At 54.6% G+C, this 15461-nt stretch overlaps 1 protein-coding gene across 1 annotated transcript in view; it reads left to right on the top strand.

The window, feature by feature from the left end:
* The window catches only part of LOC308359643 (uncharacterized protein), a gene marked incomplete at both ends in the record, with an annotated part of 123851 nt that overhangs the window by 17676 nt on the left and 90714 nt on the right, over nucleotides 1–15461 (top strand). The window contains 8 exons of the mRNA XM_080830851.1: nucleotides 956–1121; nucleotides 4782–4967; nucleotides 5100–5252; nucleotides 6509–6653; nucleotides 8715–8873; nucleotides 9415–9539; nucleotides 12192–12386; nucleotides 15291–15446. Of these exons, the coding sequence (XP_080686977.1) occupies nucleotides 956–1121; nucleotides 4782–4967; nucleotides 5100–5252; nucleotides 6509–6653; nucleotides 8715–8873; nucleotides 9415–9539; nucleotides 12192–12386; nucleotides 15291–15446 (1285 nt within the window). The remainder of the gene's footprint in view (nucleotides 1–955; nucleotides 1122–4781; nucleotides 4968–5099; nucleotides 5253–6508; nucleotides 6654–8714; nucleotides 8874–9414; nucleotides 9540–12191; nucleotides 12387–15290; nucleotides 15447–15461) is intronic.

A 15461-nucleotide genomic window follows, 5' to 3' on the forward strand; every position in this document is an offset into this window, starting at 1 on the left:
CTGGGCCCGTCAGGGCAGGTTCATTCATCAGCACCCCCATTTTCCAGATGAGCAAACTGAGGCCAGGGACCATTTACACGCAGAAGGTGGCTCGGCAGGTTGGGGTGGGGCGTCTGGTCCTCTCCAGTCACCGGCGTCACTCATCAGGGGGTGGGTGGCCCAGTCTACCCACAGCTGTGTGCCCTGCTGGCTCATGGCGACTCCTGCTTCTGCTGTGCCCCCGGGGACCGTCCTCTCCTTCGGTCGCATCCCTATTTAGAGCCACCATTGCATAAAAGTTAAAAATCTTTTCTGATGGGACGCCTGGGTGGCTTAGTGGGTTGGGCCGCTGCCTTCGGCTCAGGTCATGATCCCAGGGTCCTGGGATCGAGTCCCGCCTCGGGTTCCTTGCTCGGCGGGGAGCCTGCTTCTCTCGCTGCCTCTGCCTGCCTCTCTGCCTGCTTGTGTGTACTCTCTTTCTCTCTCTCTCTGGCAAATAAATAAAATCTTAAAAAAAAAAAAATCTTTTCTGAGCTTCTGAACCTTTCTGCAATCTACAAAAAGAAAAGAAGAGTCTTTGATGTTGACCTTGGGGAGAAAGCACCTCCTGGCTTTGGTTCCTGTTTGACAGCAGGGGTGCCGGCCCCTCCCTGGTGACCATGGCGTGACTTTTAGCAGAACAGTGGGCAGGGCTCATCTTGCTGGAAGCCACTCTTTCCTGGGGGCAGGGGGCAGACCTGCCAGGGTTTGGATTGGGCTGCACTTGTCCCTGTAGACCCTAAAAGCTGGGGTCCCAGCCCTAGCTCAGGGCGGTGTGGGTGTGTGATCCCGGACACATGTTGGGGTGTGTGATCCTGGGCACATGTCTGTTGCACTTCCTGGAGCCTCAAAGCTTTCCCGGGCTGCCCAGAGGAGGCCTGGAAGGCACTCTGCAGGTGCAGGCCACCTCTGTGACCTCCCTAGGCATCTCTTGTAGGCAGCCGCTGGTGGACGCCCTGCCCTCCTGTGGCACCGAGCCCTGTGTGGGCCTCATGAAGGACCTCATCGTGTCCGGGGAGGTGGAGGTGGACGAGATGGAGGCGTGGCTCTGGTCGCTGGCCTTTGTCCCACAGCCCACGGATGCCATGGTCCACACGCTGCTGGTGAGCCCCCCTCCCCCACCCGGCCCCCTGTCCTCCTTTCCCCACTTGGCTGCTGAAAGGACACTGGGGGTGACCACTTCTGTCAGGCCTTCATGCCAGATCCTCGTGGTACCGGTGGGGACAGAGCAGAGAGATCTTGGGTTTGAGTCTCAACAGTGTTCTGCCTGCTGGGCGATTGCTGATCTCTGAGCCCCTTTTTCTGATCTGGAAGAGGGGGATGCAGCAAATACTTCCCTCCTGGGCTGGGGTTCGGACACAGGATGATGCATGTGAATTCATTCTCCCGGAGTCCGGCACCGTGTCTGAGCACGTTAAATGAGAGCCACTCTTGTTACTGTAAACACACACGTCTACTGAGTCTTGAAACCAAAAAACGTGTGTGAAGTCAAGGCCGAGGGTTTGTTAACAACCTGGAGGTCTTAGTGAACCCTGATGATGCCTCTGGGAGGTAGGTGCTTGGATGGCGCCTCTATGGCAGGAAACTGAGGCCCCCTGCTGCTCCCCCCTTCTGCGTGGGGTGTGTCCTCACTTGCCCTAGGGGCACCATCTCGTCGCCCCTCACCCTGCTGTGCCAGGCGGGTCGTGGGTTCAGAGGACACCAGCAGGGAGCAGGGGTGATCCAGATTTGGACCCCAGCTTTGTCCTGTGATGACCTCCAGCCAGGTACTGAACTTTTCTGTGCCTCAGTTTCCCCATCGTGTGGTGGGGGCAATGGCAAGGAGACTCTGTCGATTAAGGAGTTGAGATGTGTCCCAGGTGTCTTGCATGTGGCAGGGGTCGCTGCTGTGATCCCTTGTCAGGGAGACACAGTGAGCAGAGCCGGCAGGGTCCCTCGGCTCACAGAGCCCAAGATCTTTGTCCCCTGCCTCACCTGTCCTCCAGGCCAGAGCTGGCATCTCTCTGGATGGGTTTGCTCGTTCTCTTGTCCGGTCCACAAGGATGCGTGTGTGCCGGGTGTGTGCTGGGCCTGTGCTGGGGGTGCGGGCTCGCTTGTTGCAGCCTAGAAGGGGGGGTGGAGGGGATGGGGAGAGGGGCCAGGGAGAAGAGGGAGGGGGTTAGAGAAGGGTGGAGGAGGGAGATGGGAGGCGGGCCGGAGAGTATTTTAATACACTTTTTATTGTGGAATAACTTTTTGTGTTCGGAAGTGTTGCAAAGCTAGTACAGAGTTTCCATGTATCTGGGGCTCAGGGTCCCCCAGTGTTAACGTCCGCCGTCACCAGAGTGTCATTGTCACATCCGAGAAATTGACATCAGTATGTTGTTATTAACCGACCTCCAGTGGCTCAGATCCCACCGCTTGCCTCACAGACTCCGTCTGTGGCACGGTCCCAACCAGGGCCCCCCACTGCAGGGAGGAGCTGCATGTTTTAAATTACACATTAAACCACACAGTCAGGAGACTGTGCCGAGGCATCCTGCTTGATGGTTTTACACTGGTGCACCCTCTCCTAGAAGATGATGGGAGGACAGTTCCCGCTTCTCCCCATCCCCTTCTCATGTCCCTCCCCATCTGTGGCCCCACAGGTCACAGGGATGCTGACCTTTCTGGCCGTTATTCAGTTTTGCCCGCTCTTGACCTTCATGCCATGAGCTCACGTGCACTTGAAGCGTGGCTTCTTTCTCCCGGATCCTCTGTGATAGTCGTCCGTGCTCTGCGCGCACACGTGCGTGTGCATGTGTGCGCGTGCTCGTGCATCTGTATGCAGGTGCGTGCGCGTGCATGTGCTCACGTGCATGTGCAGACTCTGTTCCATTGCTGGGCCGCATTCAACCTCTTTGTCATTTCTTCTCCGAATGATGTCTCTTGAAGAATGGGAGTTAGAAGTTCCTGGTTTGGGAAATCCAGCCTAGCGGTCCTTCTGAGCTCCCCAGGGTGCTGTCGCTTCTTCTTCTTTTTTTTTTTTTGGTTCCCTACTAGTTTTGCGGTTTGGCGTCTTGGGGAGGGTTGTTTTGGGACAAAAGGAGTGAGCATTCAGGTCCCGTTGGAAAAGGGAAATCGGTTGTGAAGGAAGCCTGGCAGTTTGGGGCAGACCCCGCAGGACGGCCATCCACTCAAGAGGGTCATTCCTGTCTGTGCTGCTCCGGGAGCCTTGGCCTGAGCTGGCCTGGCTGTCCGGGTCCTGCAATGAGTGGAGTGGCTGCAGCCACCCGGCCTTCCCCACGGGGTTCTACCATCTCTCCGGTTCCATCCAGGTCCAGGAGCCGGGAGGGCCCGAGTCCACCCCGCCTCCCCTCAGCAGCCTTGCTGGGGAAGAGCCTCTGGCTGGCGGGAACCCTCCTCCCGCATGCTCAGGGGCTTCTCTCCACTTTCCATAACCCCTGTGCTCTCTCCTCTACATGCAGAAAATCGGGAGGGTTTGTCTTTACTTGCCCAATCTACACTAACGGTGGACGTACTTTTCTAAGCTGTACATCCCCTTCCTTTCACAAAGAAAACACATATATGGAGACTCCTATACCCCGAGGACACTCCCCTGAGGCCACATGGGGCCACACACCCACACATTGAAACATATGGAGACATACCCACCAAGATGCTCACACACATACCTAAACGTGTAGACGTCCACACCCAGATGCGTCATCTATGTGCCCCCCCCACCCCGTACTCATAGGGACAAGTGGGGACAGCCACCCGCACCTGGCTACACACGTGCCTCCCAGGATACACTGGGACGGGTACATATACACATCAGGACACACATGTATATACACAAGGCACACACTGATGTTGGCCCATGTGCACACACACACTCAAGCACGTGCAGCCACATGCACTGGGACACGCACTCCAGGATAGACGAGTGTGCTGGAGGACACGTGCACACCCATATGAGAACACACACACTCGCTCATACCGCCCAGATGAGCTCACACAGGCAGAAGCAATAGAGACTTAATTCCCAATTTTGGTCCTGCCTGGCGTGCCTGCTGCTGGGCTTCCTTATGCTGGCTGTGCGCGTGCACGTGCCGCGTGGCCGCCGCTCCCCGCATGCCGGACGTGTGCTCTTCTTGGCCCCGCAGCACTGAGTCTGCGGAGAGCACGTGGTGGGAGCATTTACACCCCGGAAATTGGCAGGCGCTCCACACAAGGGCTGGCATTTTCCCCGGGGTGGGGGGCGGCGGGTTGGTTACTAACCATTTACCCTAACATCTCTGGCCACTCCATCGTGTCCTGCTCTGAGGACGTCCCCGCCAGCGCCTTGCTCCTCCCACCTGGTGACCGCAGCCGGGGGTTCTCAACCTCAGCACTGTGGGTGGTGGGGCTGGGCGATTCTTCATCGTGGGGGCCGCTGTGCCTAGTAGAGGGCCTCCGGCAGCAGCCTGGGTCTTTGCCCGCTGGACGCGGACAAGCCTGCTTCTCAGGTGGGACAGCCAAAACCGTCCTCGGACATGGCCGAGCGCCCTGCCCCAGGTCAGCCCAATGGCGTGGTCTTCCCTCCTTGATACACAGGCCCCCCCAGTGATTTAGGAAGGATCCTTGTGGACAAGTCCTGTCTCGGAGCAGTCTCTTCAGACTCTCAGGGTGGGGGCCAGGCCTCTGTCTTTTCAGGAATCCATGGGCAGCCAGGGTGGGGGCCCAGCTCTATGGGGGGAGACCTGGGAAGGGCCACCTCACCAGCCTTCTGGGCTCGGGTGGGGGCCGGTTTCTGTCCCTAGCCTCTTCTGCAGACCTCAGGGACCAGCCCTAGTGCCTTCCTTGGTGTCTCGGCCCTGACGCACAACCTCTGTGCCTCCCTGGGCGGGCCCTGCGGACACCTGCCTGGTGTCAGCTCCCTCGTGAGGATGCTGGGAGAGGCCTTGGGGGCCAACTGCACCTTTCGGGAGCTGTCAGACCCTGAGCAGGTGAGGACAAGCAGAATCCTGGGCACAGCCCCTTGGTGGGGCCCGAGCCACGCAGGGGAGCCTAAGGCTGCATGGGTGGGCGGGCTGAGCTCCCCCACCAAGCCTCAAGGCCCCGCCGCCATCTCTTTCCAGCTCCAGCTTGTGCTGAAGGCGATTGGCAATGCAGGCTTGGCGGCCACGGCTCTCACCCCCACACTGAGTACCTACGCATCCCAGAGGGACTGCCCCCCTGAGGTCCGGCTGGGGGCCATCCAGGCCTTCCGGAGGGTCCCCTGCTCTGCAGATGTGAGCTCCTGCCTGTCATCGGCTAGGGTGACGGTGGGGCGACTGTGGGTCTTGAACCACCATTTGCCAGTTCACCTCTTTATGTGGTCATTCATTCATCACATGTTTACTGAGCGCCTACTATGTGCTGGGCCCTGGTGTGAATGACAGCCCATGTCTCTGTTCTCACAGATCCAGTGTCTGGTGGGAGGCACATACTTGTCCAATAAGCACACAGACAAGCATTTGATTGCAAACCACAGAGAAGCCATCCCTGAAAACCCTCTCATTCAGGGGGCGGTGAGCTCTGGACCGCAGGCCCCTCCTTGTTTGCTGCCTGTTTTGTACACAGCGCTTTGCTGGAATGCGGCCGTGCCTCCTCTCTGTGTGTTGTCTGTGCTGCTGTCTTGCTCTCGCCGGAGAGTTGAGCAGTGGCAGGAGAGACGGTATGGCCTGCAAAGCCAGAAAAATTTACCATCTGTCCTTTTACCAAAAGGTTTGCTGGCCCCTGGACTAGTGGCTCCCTTCTCACTGTGAGTCAAAGCCAAAGTCTTTACAGTGACCTAGCAGGGTCTGTGTGCTCTGACCACAGGTCCACTTAGCACCTTGCGGGTTCCTCTCCTCCTTCCCTTGTCCCCCACTGCTTCCAGGCATGCCAGGCTGCCTGTTGTTCCTCAGATACTCCAGGCTCACTTCTGCCACAGGCCTTTTGCATGTGCTGTTTCCCCTTCCCTTGGACATCCCCAGGCTTCCCTTCTTCACCTCCTGTAGGTCTTTGTTTAAAAATCACTTTCACCGTGGGGTCTTTCTTGGCTCTTTCACCTGAAATTGCTTCTGCACTTAATTTTTCCCTTTTTAGTACTTAGCACCTAATGTGTTCTATACTTTGCATCTTAACCTTGTTTGCTGTCTGTCTTCCTGCACTAGAATGTAAGCTTCAGGTGGCTCCCATCACCTAGCACTGTGCCATGCACATAGTAGGTGCTCAGTAAATATTTCTGCAAGAGTGGGTGGGTGAACGGTTGTGCTGGGAGGGCTGGGGGAGGATGGGCTTAGCAGTGACCCTACCACTGGCCACAGCCGGCCCACGGATGAGCGTGTCGGGGAGGCCTCCTGCAGTGAGTACTTTGTGACTGTGTGTGAGCTGAGACAGGGCAGCAGGGCCACCACCCCCCTGCCCCCGGAGCCAGAACAGCTCGGGGGACATTGTGCTACTGGGTGGAGGGGGATGGAGGTGGATGGGCCCCAGGTGATGGCCTTTGCTCTGCCCAAGCCAGCGATCTGCACTCTCCCATCTATACCAAAACCCTGAGGAGGATGCCGAGATCCGCATCAACGCCTACCTGGCCCTGATGAGATGCCCTGGCGAGGCCGTGTTTGCGCAGGTGCGGCGGACCCAGGCAGCCGAGCGGTCCACCCAGGGTGAGCAGGGCAGCTGGGAGAGGGGGTGCTGGGGCCGGCCCAGAGCTTCCTGGAGGGTGCTCTCTTAACCCCTTCCTGCTCTCCTTTTCTTGCCACCCCACCTGGCCAACTGGCCTGGCATACCCCTGCCTCATACGTATGGCAGTGGGATAACCTTGCACGAATCCCTTTTCCTCTCTGGTCCTCCATTTCCTCATCTGTAAAAAGGGATGGAAGTCAGTGACTTCCCTTGTAGCTCTGGTCAGTTCGCAACCTAGTACCTGGAAGGGAGACTCGAGACAGAGGAGGGATGGCATCTGTGAATCTCAGATCCCTTCTGGGGTCAGTGAGGTCCCTTTAAAAAGGGTTTACTGGCCACAGTTCCTAAACCTAAAAGTGAAACTTTGAAAAATAAGTTCAGCTGATTTTCAACAAATCTTTCCCTGATGAACAGTGAGTTGAGTGCTGGAGCCCGACAGCCTGGGTTCAAATCCCAGCTCAGCCACTTCCTACCTGTGTGCTTTGGACAAGTTACGGAGTCTTTCTGAGCCTCTGTTTCTGTATCTGTGAAGTGGGGATGACCACAGCACCTTCCTCTTCAAGGGAACATAAACTGAGTTCATACACAAAGACCTTTAGAACATTTTAAGGGCTCTGTGTGTGTGTGTGGCTGCTAGAGTTTCAAAGTGGACAGGAAAGTAGAAGTGGCAAACTAAAACCTACCTGCTTCTTCCCCGGGCCTTCTAGTCCCATTGCTTGAACGCATTCATGGTGAACAGTTCTTTTATATATCCCCGCAGAACTGCGAGCGCACAGACGAGCATGTCCATGAATCTCCCAAATCTCCCAAACACCAGCACCTCAGGATCATGTTTTACAGGCTGTTGTGCCTTTGCTTTTTGCCTTTGGCATTTCTGGGGGCTCCTTCCACATCAGGACATGTGGACTCTTATCTCCTGTTGCATGATATCCTACTAGGAGCTTACACCATATTCCCTTTGACCTGTCCCCACTGATGGGCATTTCGGTCATTTCTGGGGTTTTGTCACGAGAAACAACCAGCAAAGTGAACCTCTCCATGCATCCACCTTTGGGACCTTGTGCTCATCTAGCCGTAGGATAATTTTCCAGAGGGCAGATGGCCGGGTTACGGGTGTACGCATTTAAAGTTCTGTGATACTGCTGGATTACCTTTTAAAGAAACCGTATCCCCCAAAGGGAAAAGAAGCGGTACTGCTAGAAGATGCAACTGTTCGTTGGCAGTTTCAGGGGTGGGATGAGATGTGTGAGGGATGGGAGGCCACTGGGCCAAGCCCCATCACCTGGGGATCAGCCAAAGGGCTCAGCTTCGATGGAGACCCTGGGGTACCAGGCCTGCGTGTGCTGCCCAGTGGGAACAAAAGCCTGATTCCATTCTCTTCCTTGATGGATTGTTCTAGAAGCTCCCTCTTGGGCCTTCTGAGAGCCTGAGACAACCAAGAGGATTCAGGGTTCCCAGACAGACTCTAGTATCCCTAACTGGACTCTCATTGGTGCTCTCATTTGATTTTTACTCCTCCAGAGATCCTGAGAGAGAGGACCCCCATCCCAAATTGCTTATCACACCTTTGCCAAGCCTGAAAGATACCCAGTTCTTTGGGCCCAGGCTTGCTCTTGACTCGTCTGCACCATCAGCCCTGGGAGGTGGGTGGTTATTGCATTTTACAAATGAGGAAACTAAGCCTCAGAGAGGGAGAGTAACCAGCCTGAGGTCACACAGCTCCTGAGTGGTGGAACCGAGATTCAGACTTGGGTCTGACTGTCAAGCCAGAGCTTTCCCCACAACGCCGCCTCCTCCCTTCAAGAGAGGCATGTCCCAGTGCCGTGCACAGGCTAGATTTCCACATTCTGTTAAGGCCCTTCTGTTTGCCAGTATTTCTGGAAAGAAAGTGTGGAAAGCCAAGGGATACCCTGCCATGCGGACATGGTAGGACTTGGGGTTGGGGCTCAGGGGGCTCTTTTCTCTGGGCTGTGTCAGCTCCAGATTCATCCTTCCCCTCCTCTCTCCTCTTCCCCTGCCTGCTGGCCGTGAACCGACTCTAGTGGGCTCCTTTGTGTGGAGTCACCTGACGCAGCTGCTGGAGACCGGCGACCCCCTGAAGCGAGCTCTCCAGGAGGCCCTCCCCGAGGACATCCTGAGCCGGGAGTTCCAGCCAGAGGCCTGGAAACACTCGTCCTATTCTGATGTCACCTTCCGCTCCGGTATGGCCGTCCTGGGCAGGTGCGGTCCTGCTCTGGGGCCACAAAGCCCTGGGGACCTGGGAGCTCTAACCCTTTGAGGACATGTGGATCGAGGATGCTCTTCCCTAATGTCACCTGTTTCTATGTAAATTGGCATTAACTCTGTGGCGTGCCTGCGAGTTGGAGAACTTTCTCCCCGGTGTTACAAGGAGATTAGCTCCACGCTGAGGCTGTCGCCTCCTTATCACAATGACACAGAGCGTCCAGAAGGAAACCCCATTCTAGCCCAGGCACCCAGACTACGTCAGCCACTCTGGAGGTCTGGGGGTGGAGGGTGGGGTGCCCTGGCTGCCCCCTCTCTCTGGCTGTCAGCAGGTGTGGGTACATCTGTGACCCTTCCGGCCTTCCCTGGGCTCTTGATGAGGCCTAAGGCTGAGACATGTGTCCTGCTGGAGAGGACGCACCCCGTCTTTCCCTTTCCCAGGCTATCCCCCCTCAGTGGCCAGACCCTGCTCTGTGAGGGGCAGGAGTGGACGGACCCTCTTTCTCTCTCTCGTCCTAGTGTCTGGCAGCCTGGGAGCCAACCTGGAGAGGACCATTCTCTTTTCTCCAGCCTCCTTTCTCCCCCGTTCTGCCACGACCAACCTGACCATCCACGCCCTAGGTCATGCCTTCAACCTCCTGGAGGTACGAGGAGGCCTGCTGTGGTCTCTTGGGGCCTCTTCTAGACTTGGGGCCAGAAACGATTGCATCCCCCCATCTTTCCATGGATGACCTCTTCTCTGTATTGATCGACTGCTCTGTCTTGTGCCTGTTCTCCCGGTCAGCCGGCCGTGCACCCAGCCACCCATACAGCTGTATATCTGTCTACCTTCGTGCATCAACCATCCACCCCTGTCATCCATCCATTCATGTAGCCTCCCGTCCATTTCCCTATCAGCCTCTCACCCCTGCATTCTCTAGTCATACACACACACACACACACACACACACACAGAGTTACATACCCACACACTCATCTGTATACCCACCCCTATATACATCTGTATATCTGTCCGTCCATCCTCCCAACCATTCATTCATCCATCCATCCATCTTCCCATCCAGCCTGCCTCCCTCCCTTCCTTCCTTCCATTCATCCTTCCTCCCTTCCTTCCTTCTCCTCTGTCTGTTCATTAATATGCAATTATACCCCTCTTTCCATCTACCCTCTTCTCCATCCATCCATCCATCCATCCATCCATCGACATCACACTTATCCACACACCCACCTGCCATCCATTGCACAAATACCTGTTTTCTAACCCGACGTAAACCAGGTGCTGTGCTAGGCTCTCAGAATCTGACAGTCAACAAGAGAGACGTGATCCTTGCCCAGACAGGTGGACAGATAAAAAAATGAGTAAACACATTGATAAAACAATGGCAACTCTAAGTACTGTGTACGAAGGTGAGGTTTGAGCTGCGACCTGAAGAAGGAGTGTGAGCAGCCTGGCGAAGAGCTGGGGTAAGAGCCTTCCAGGCAGGGGCACCAGTATGTGCAAAGGTCCTGGGACGAGAAAGGACTTGATGTGTCAGAGGAGCGAAAATAGACCAGGGACTGAGGAGAAGTAAGATGGGAGGGCAGAGAGGACCAGGGCCACGGCATTGAAGGGTTTTAAGCTGGAGAGGGATGAGACATGATTGGAACATTCTGGCAGTCATGCGGAGAATGGATTGTGGGGTATAGCAACAGAAGAGGCAGTGTCTCTGAGGTCCTGTGTCCAGCAAACTTGAGCATACTGGATTACCTTGGTGCCTTTTCATCTCCTTCCCCCAGGCCCCTGAGGCTTGTCCAAGGGCGGGTGCTCTGTGCCTTCTCCCGACCCCTTCTGATATATGGAGAACAGAGAGCTTGTCCAGACACGATCAGCTGGGGGTGTGGGCTTAGATATGCCAACGGCTGGCCCTCCGGTGTTTTCTGTACAGATGCTCTTGGGGATCACTCCTTCCTCTGAGAGTCCAGCACAGAATTTCTGGGTCACACTTAATGCTGTCATCTGTGTGTCTCCCTTGCAAGATTCTGAGCTCCCTGAGAGCAGGGACCCATGTCTCCTCCTCTAGGCACGCTGAAGGCCTGGTTGGTGGGTCATTTTGTGTTGATTTGACTGGGCCATGGGATCCTGACCTATTTGGTCCCACAGAATTATGGGTGTTTCTGTGGGAATGTTTCTGGGTAAATTCAACATTTTTTTTGGTGGGAACGATGGAAGGCACAGTAGATGGAAAGAAGGGAAGGTGGTTGGAAGGATAAGAGGATGGATGGATGGATGGACGGATGGATGGATGGATTGATGGATGGTTGGATGGATAGACAGACGGATGAATGGAAAGACGGGTGGATGGATGGATAGACAGATGGATCGATGGATGGGAAGGGTCAAAGAGTGACTGAACAGATGCCTGGGTGGATGGAAGATGGAAGGAAGGAGGAACAGAGAGGACTCATTCATTCATCCATCAGATTTTGAGAACTGACCAAGCTAGGAGTATTAGGATTCTCCAGAGAAACAGAAAAACAGAACTAGCAGAATATCTTATATCTGGAAAGAGATTTATTGTAAGGAATTGGCTCACATGATTATCAAGGCTGACAGGTTCCAAGATCTGTGGTCAGCAAACTGGAGACCAGGAAAGCCAATGGTGTTGTTCTAGTCTGAGTCTGATGGCCTGAGAACCAATAGTACAGTTTCAGACTGGAGGTTTGGGACCTGGAAAGAGCTGATGTTTCAGTTTAGGGTGAAGGTGGGAAAAAAAAAAAAAACCCTGATGTCCCAGCTCAGAGGCAGTCAGGAGAAATTACCCTGCGGTTGGAGGAAGGAGCTTTTTGTTTGAGTCATGCCTTCAACTGATTGGACATGGCTCACCTACATTATGGAGGGCACTCTGCCTGACTCAGTTTGTTGATTTAAATATTAAATTCAGGGGCCTCTGGATGGCTCAGTCAGTTAAGCATCAAACTCTTGGCTTTGGCTCAGGTTGTAATCTCAGGGTCGTGAGATGGAGCCCTGCGACAGGCTCTGAGCCCAGCGTGGAGTCTGTTTAAGATTCTCACTCTCTCTCCTGCACTCCCTCCCCTGCTCTCTCTCTCTAAAATAAATAAATCGGAAAAAAAAAAAAGTTAAATTCATCCAGAAACGCTCTCACAAAACACTTGCCTTGGGCCCAGGTGGACCCTGGGGAGCCCAGAGTACACTGCTCAAGCCTGCTACCCTCTCCCCCCACTTTGAGCCCCCAGCTGTATGGCTTTGGATCAGCCAACTGAGCGGCTCCTCAGTGAGCCCTGGCTTTTCTTCCCAGCTTGGCCTCCGGCTGGAAAACGCAGAGAAAATCGTCCACAGGCTGTTTGGAGGCAAGTCCTTCTGGGGACAGGAAGAGGAGACAGAGGCCCAGCCAGAGAACTCCCCAGAGCCGGAACCAGAGCCCACACCATGGGGGGCCCACCCTGACTGTCCAGGAGAAAAGTCCAGAAAGATGAGAGACCTACAGCAGAAGGTAAGGGGAGCGGGGAACCTGCACCCACCCAGCTCCTTCTCCTCACCAGCCTGAGGTTTTGGCCTGTGGACTCAGGCCTCCATCAACTCTGACTGGGCAGTCTCTGAGCCCTGGGACAGGCTCCTAGAGACAAGAAGCTGGTCCGGAGCTCAGTCGTCAGCTGTTGGCCTGCTTTATCTCAAAAACGTATTGATCAAAGCGTCACATACAATTAGGAAAGTGTCCAAGTCCTAAGTGCATTTCCACCAAGAGAACGCCTCCTTCTAATCAATGCCCGGACCATTATCAGTCCCCCAGAGGCCCCCTGCAACCCCTCCTCTACCAGTCTACCCACCCCCAACAAGGATGATACTAATCTGCCTCCTAACTGCACCGATGAGTTCTACTTTGTAAGAATCAGCTTTGCAGACGTATCGTCTACTTTGAATAGCAATGGGTGTTTCAAGCAGACAGTTTGGTAATTTTGGGTGCGTGGATGCACATGTACCAAATGAGCAAGACCCACTTCTCTCTGATTCTAGAACATTCTCATCACCCCATTAACCGTCCCCATCCTGTCCTCCCCCAGCCCCTGGCAACCACTAGCCTGCTTTGGGTGTGTGTGGACTGACCTGTTCTGGACATTTCCTATAAATGGAGTCAGACGGCATGTGACCTGTTGTGTCCAGCGTCTCTCACTGAGCATCAGTCACGTTTTGAGACGCATCCGTATCACACGGATCAGTCCTCCATCCCTCTTGAAGCCTGAAGAACATTGCACAGTATGGGTAGACCCCCTTGTGTTTACCCACTCGCTCCTGATGGACATTGGGTTTCCGCCTCTTGGCAAGTGTGAATAATTCTATTCCTGTCGTGTGTGTGTCTGGCCTCTTTGGCGTAAATTTTGTGGGTGAGATCCAGCTACGGGACTGGATATAGTCATGCTTTGCACGTGCTCCCCTCTGTTCAGCACTGCTGTGGTGTGAACACACCAGGGTTTCTTTGTCCATCCTACTTGCGGTGGGCTTTTGGATAACTTAGGGTTTCTGGGCTCATTGCAGATAGTCCTATGAATATTCTTTTTTTTTTTTTTAAGATTTTATTTATTTATTTGACAGAGATCACAAGTAGGCAGAGAGAGAGGGGGAAGCAGGCTCCCTGCTGAGCAGAGAGCCCAATGCGGGGCTTGATCCCAGGACCCTGGGATCATGACCTGAGCCGAAGGCAGAGGCTTTAACCCACTGAGCCACCCAGGCGCCCCTCCTATGAATACTCTTGCAAGTGTCTTTGGTGAAGGCATGTACGTGTTTTGGCTGGGGATACACCTAGGAATGGAGTTGGTGGGTTGTGGCGTCTTATAATATCCATTCTGTGGGTGGGGAATTCTATTTTACATGATTATTCTCCCACTGATGGGCATTTAGCTGTGGGCATCTTTTTACTCTTGTAAGAGGTCATTGCCACGTACATCTGAGGGTGATTGAGGAGTGGCAGGGGCATTGGTTCCTATGCTCACAGCTTTACCAGTCATCAGGTGTGAACCCCTGGGCCCAAGGGCACAAAGATGGTCAGGACGCGGTCTGTGCCCTTAAAGCCTCTTGGACTAGAGCTGGGGCTGGCCGGCAACGAGAAGGAGGGTGGTGGGTGGGATGTGAAGACTTTTTCTTAGAATCTGCGTCCTTTTTGTCTGTTATTTTCCCACTCAGGATAGAGAGTCCTAATCCCAAGATCTGTTTAGCACAAGCACAGCGATAGTGGGAACAATGCTTGGCCTCAGTGTCGGAGGGGCGATAGGGAGTGGTGGGGGCTGTGGCAGGTGGGAAATGCTCATGCCTCAGTTAAAAGCGGTGGCCACCGTCCCACTCTGGTTTCTTACCGCCCCTTGTTGTGGTGGGCAGGAGGCCAATAGTTCTCTGCTTGGAGAAGCCAGAGAATCTGGATTTTTATGGGTAGTCTCCTAATTTTTAAACACTGGAAACAAACTCAAATTTCATTATTTCTTGGCTTAAGATTTTATTCACTTATTTGACAGCGAGAGAGGGAACACACGCAGGGTGAGTGGGAGAGGGAGAAGCAGGTTTCCCCGCTGAGCAGGGAGCCTGATGCGGGGCTCAATCCCAGGACCCTGGGATCATGACCTCAGCCAAAGGCAGACACTTAACATCTGAACCACCCAGGTGCTCCAACAAATTCAAATTAAAAAAAAAAAAATGCACTGTGAGGGACTTCTCGGCGGCTCAATCAGTGGAGCAGTCTGCCTTCTGCTCGGGTCGATCTCGGGGTCCTGGGTTGAGCCCCATGTTGGGCTCCCTGTTCAGCGGGGAGTCTCCCTCTCCCTCTGCCCCCCGCCCCCCACTGCTTGTGCTCTCTCTGTCTCTCAAATAAATAAAATCTTTAAAAACACGCACGGTGAAAAATACGAAGGAAGACAAATAGTCACAGACGGGAGGAGACAGGAGAGATGGGACAAACTAGCGCAGCGTGGTCGCTGGAACGGAGGCTGAGCTAGACTGGAAAAACGTGAAATTGAATGTCCAGAGTTTTGTTAATACTACGTGTCTGTGTTGGCTTCCTTGCCTTCCATGCACGCTGGCCTTGAAAGACGGTGCCAGTGGAGACAGGGCGAGGGGTGTGTGGGAGCTCTCTGTACCATCTTTGCAACTTTTCTGTAAATGTAAGATTACTCCAAAACAAGAGGATGGTGAGAACGCTCACACCCACACACACTGCCCAGGGCATTTCGGCAGCACCGTGCAGGCCAAAGAAAACCCATCTAGGGATTCTGCCTGAAGGCCATGAGTTTTGCAAGCCATATTCCAGACGCCAAAAGCCCTTGACCTCGCCCTTCTGCTGCCCCGGACCCCCACCTGCGTCCAGGCAGCAGACCTGCTCCTAGTCACCCGTCTCGTCTGGGTTCTCCCTCAGGTGGCCCGGAGGCACGCAGAGCAGCGGACGCTGCGGTGCGAGCTGAGTGTGAAGGTGTTCGGGCACGAGCTGAGCTTCATGAACTGTGGGGCGATGGCGAGCCACGTGAACCGCCCGTCCTTGAACCTGGCCGAGCTGGCCATCAGGCTCCTGAAGGTACCTCCGCCTGGG

This window comes from Martes martes (assembly GCF_963455335.1).
Source record: "Martes martes genome assembly, chromosome: 18".
Classification (NCBI taxonomy): domain Eukaryota; kingdom Metazoa; phylum Chordata; class Mammalia; order Carnivora; family Mustelidae; genus Martes; species Martes martes.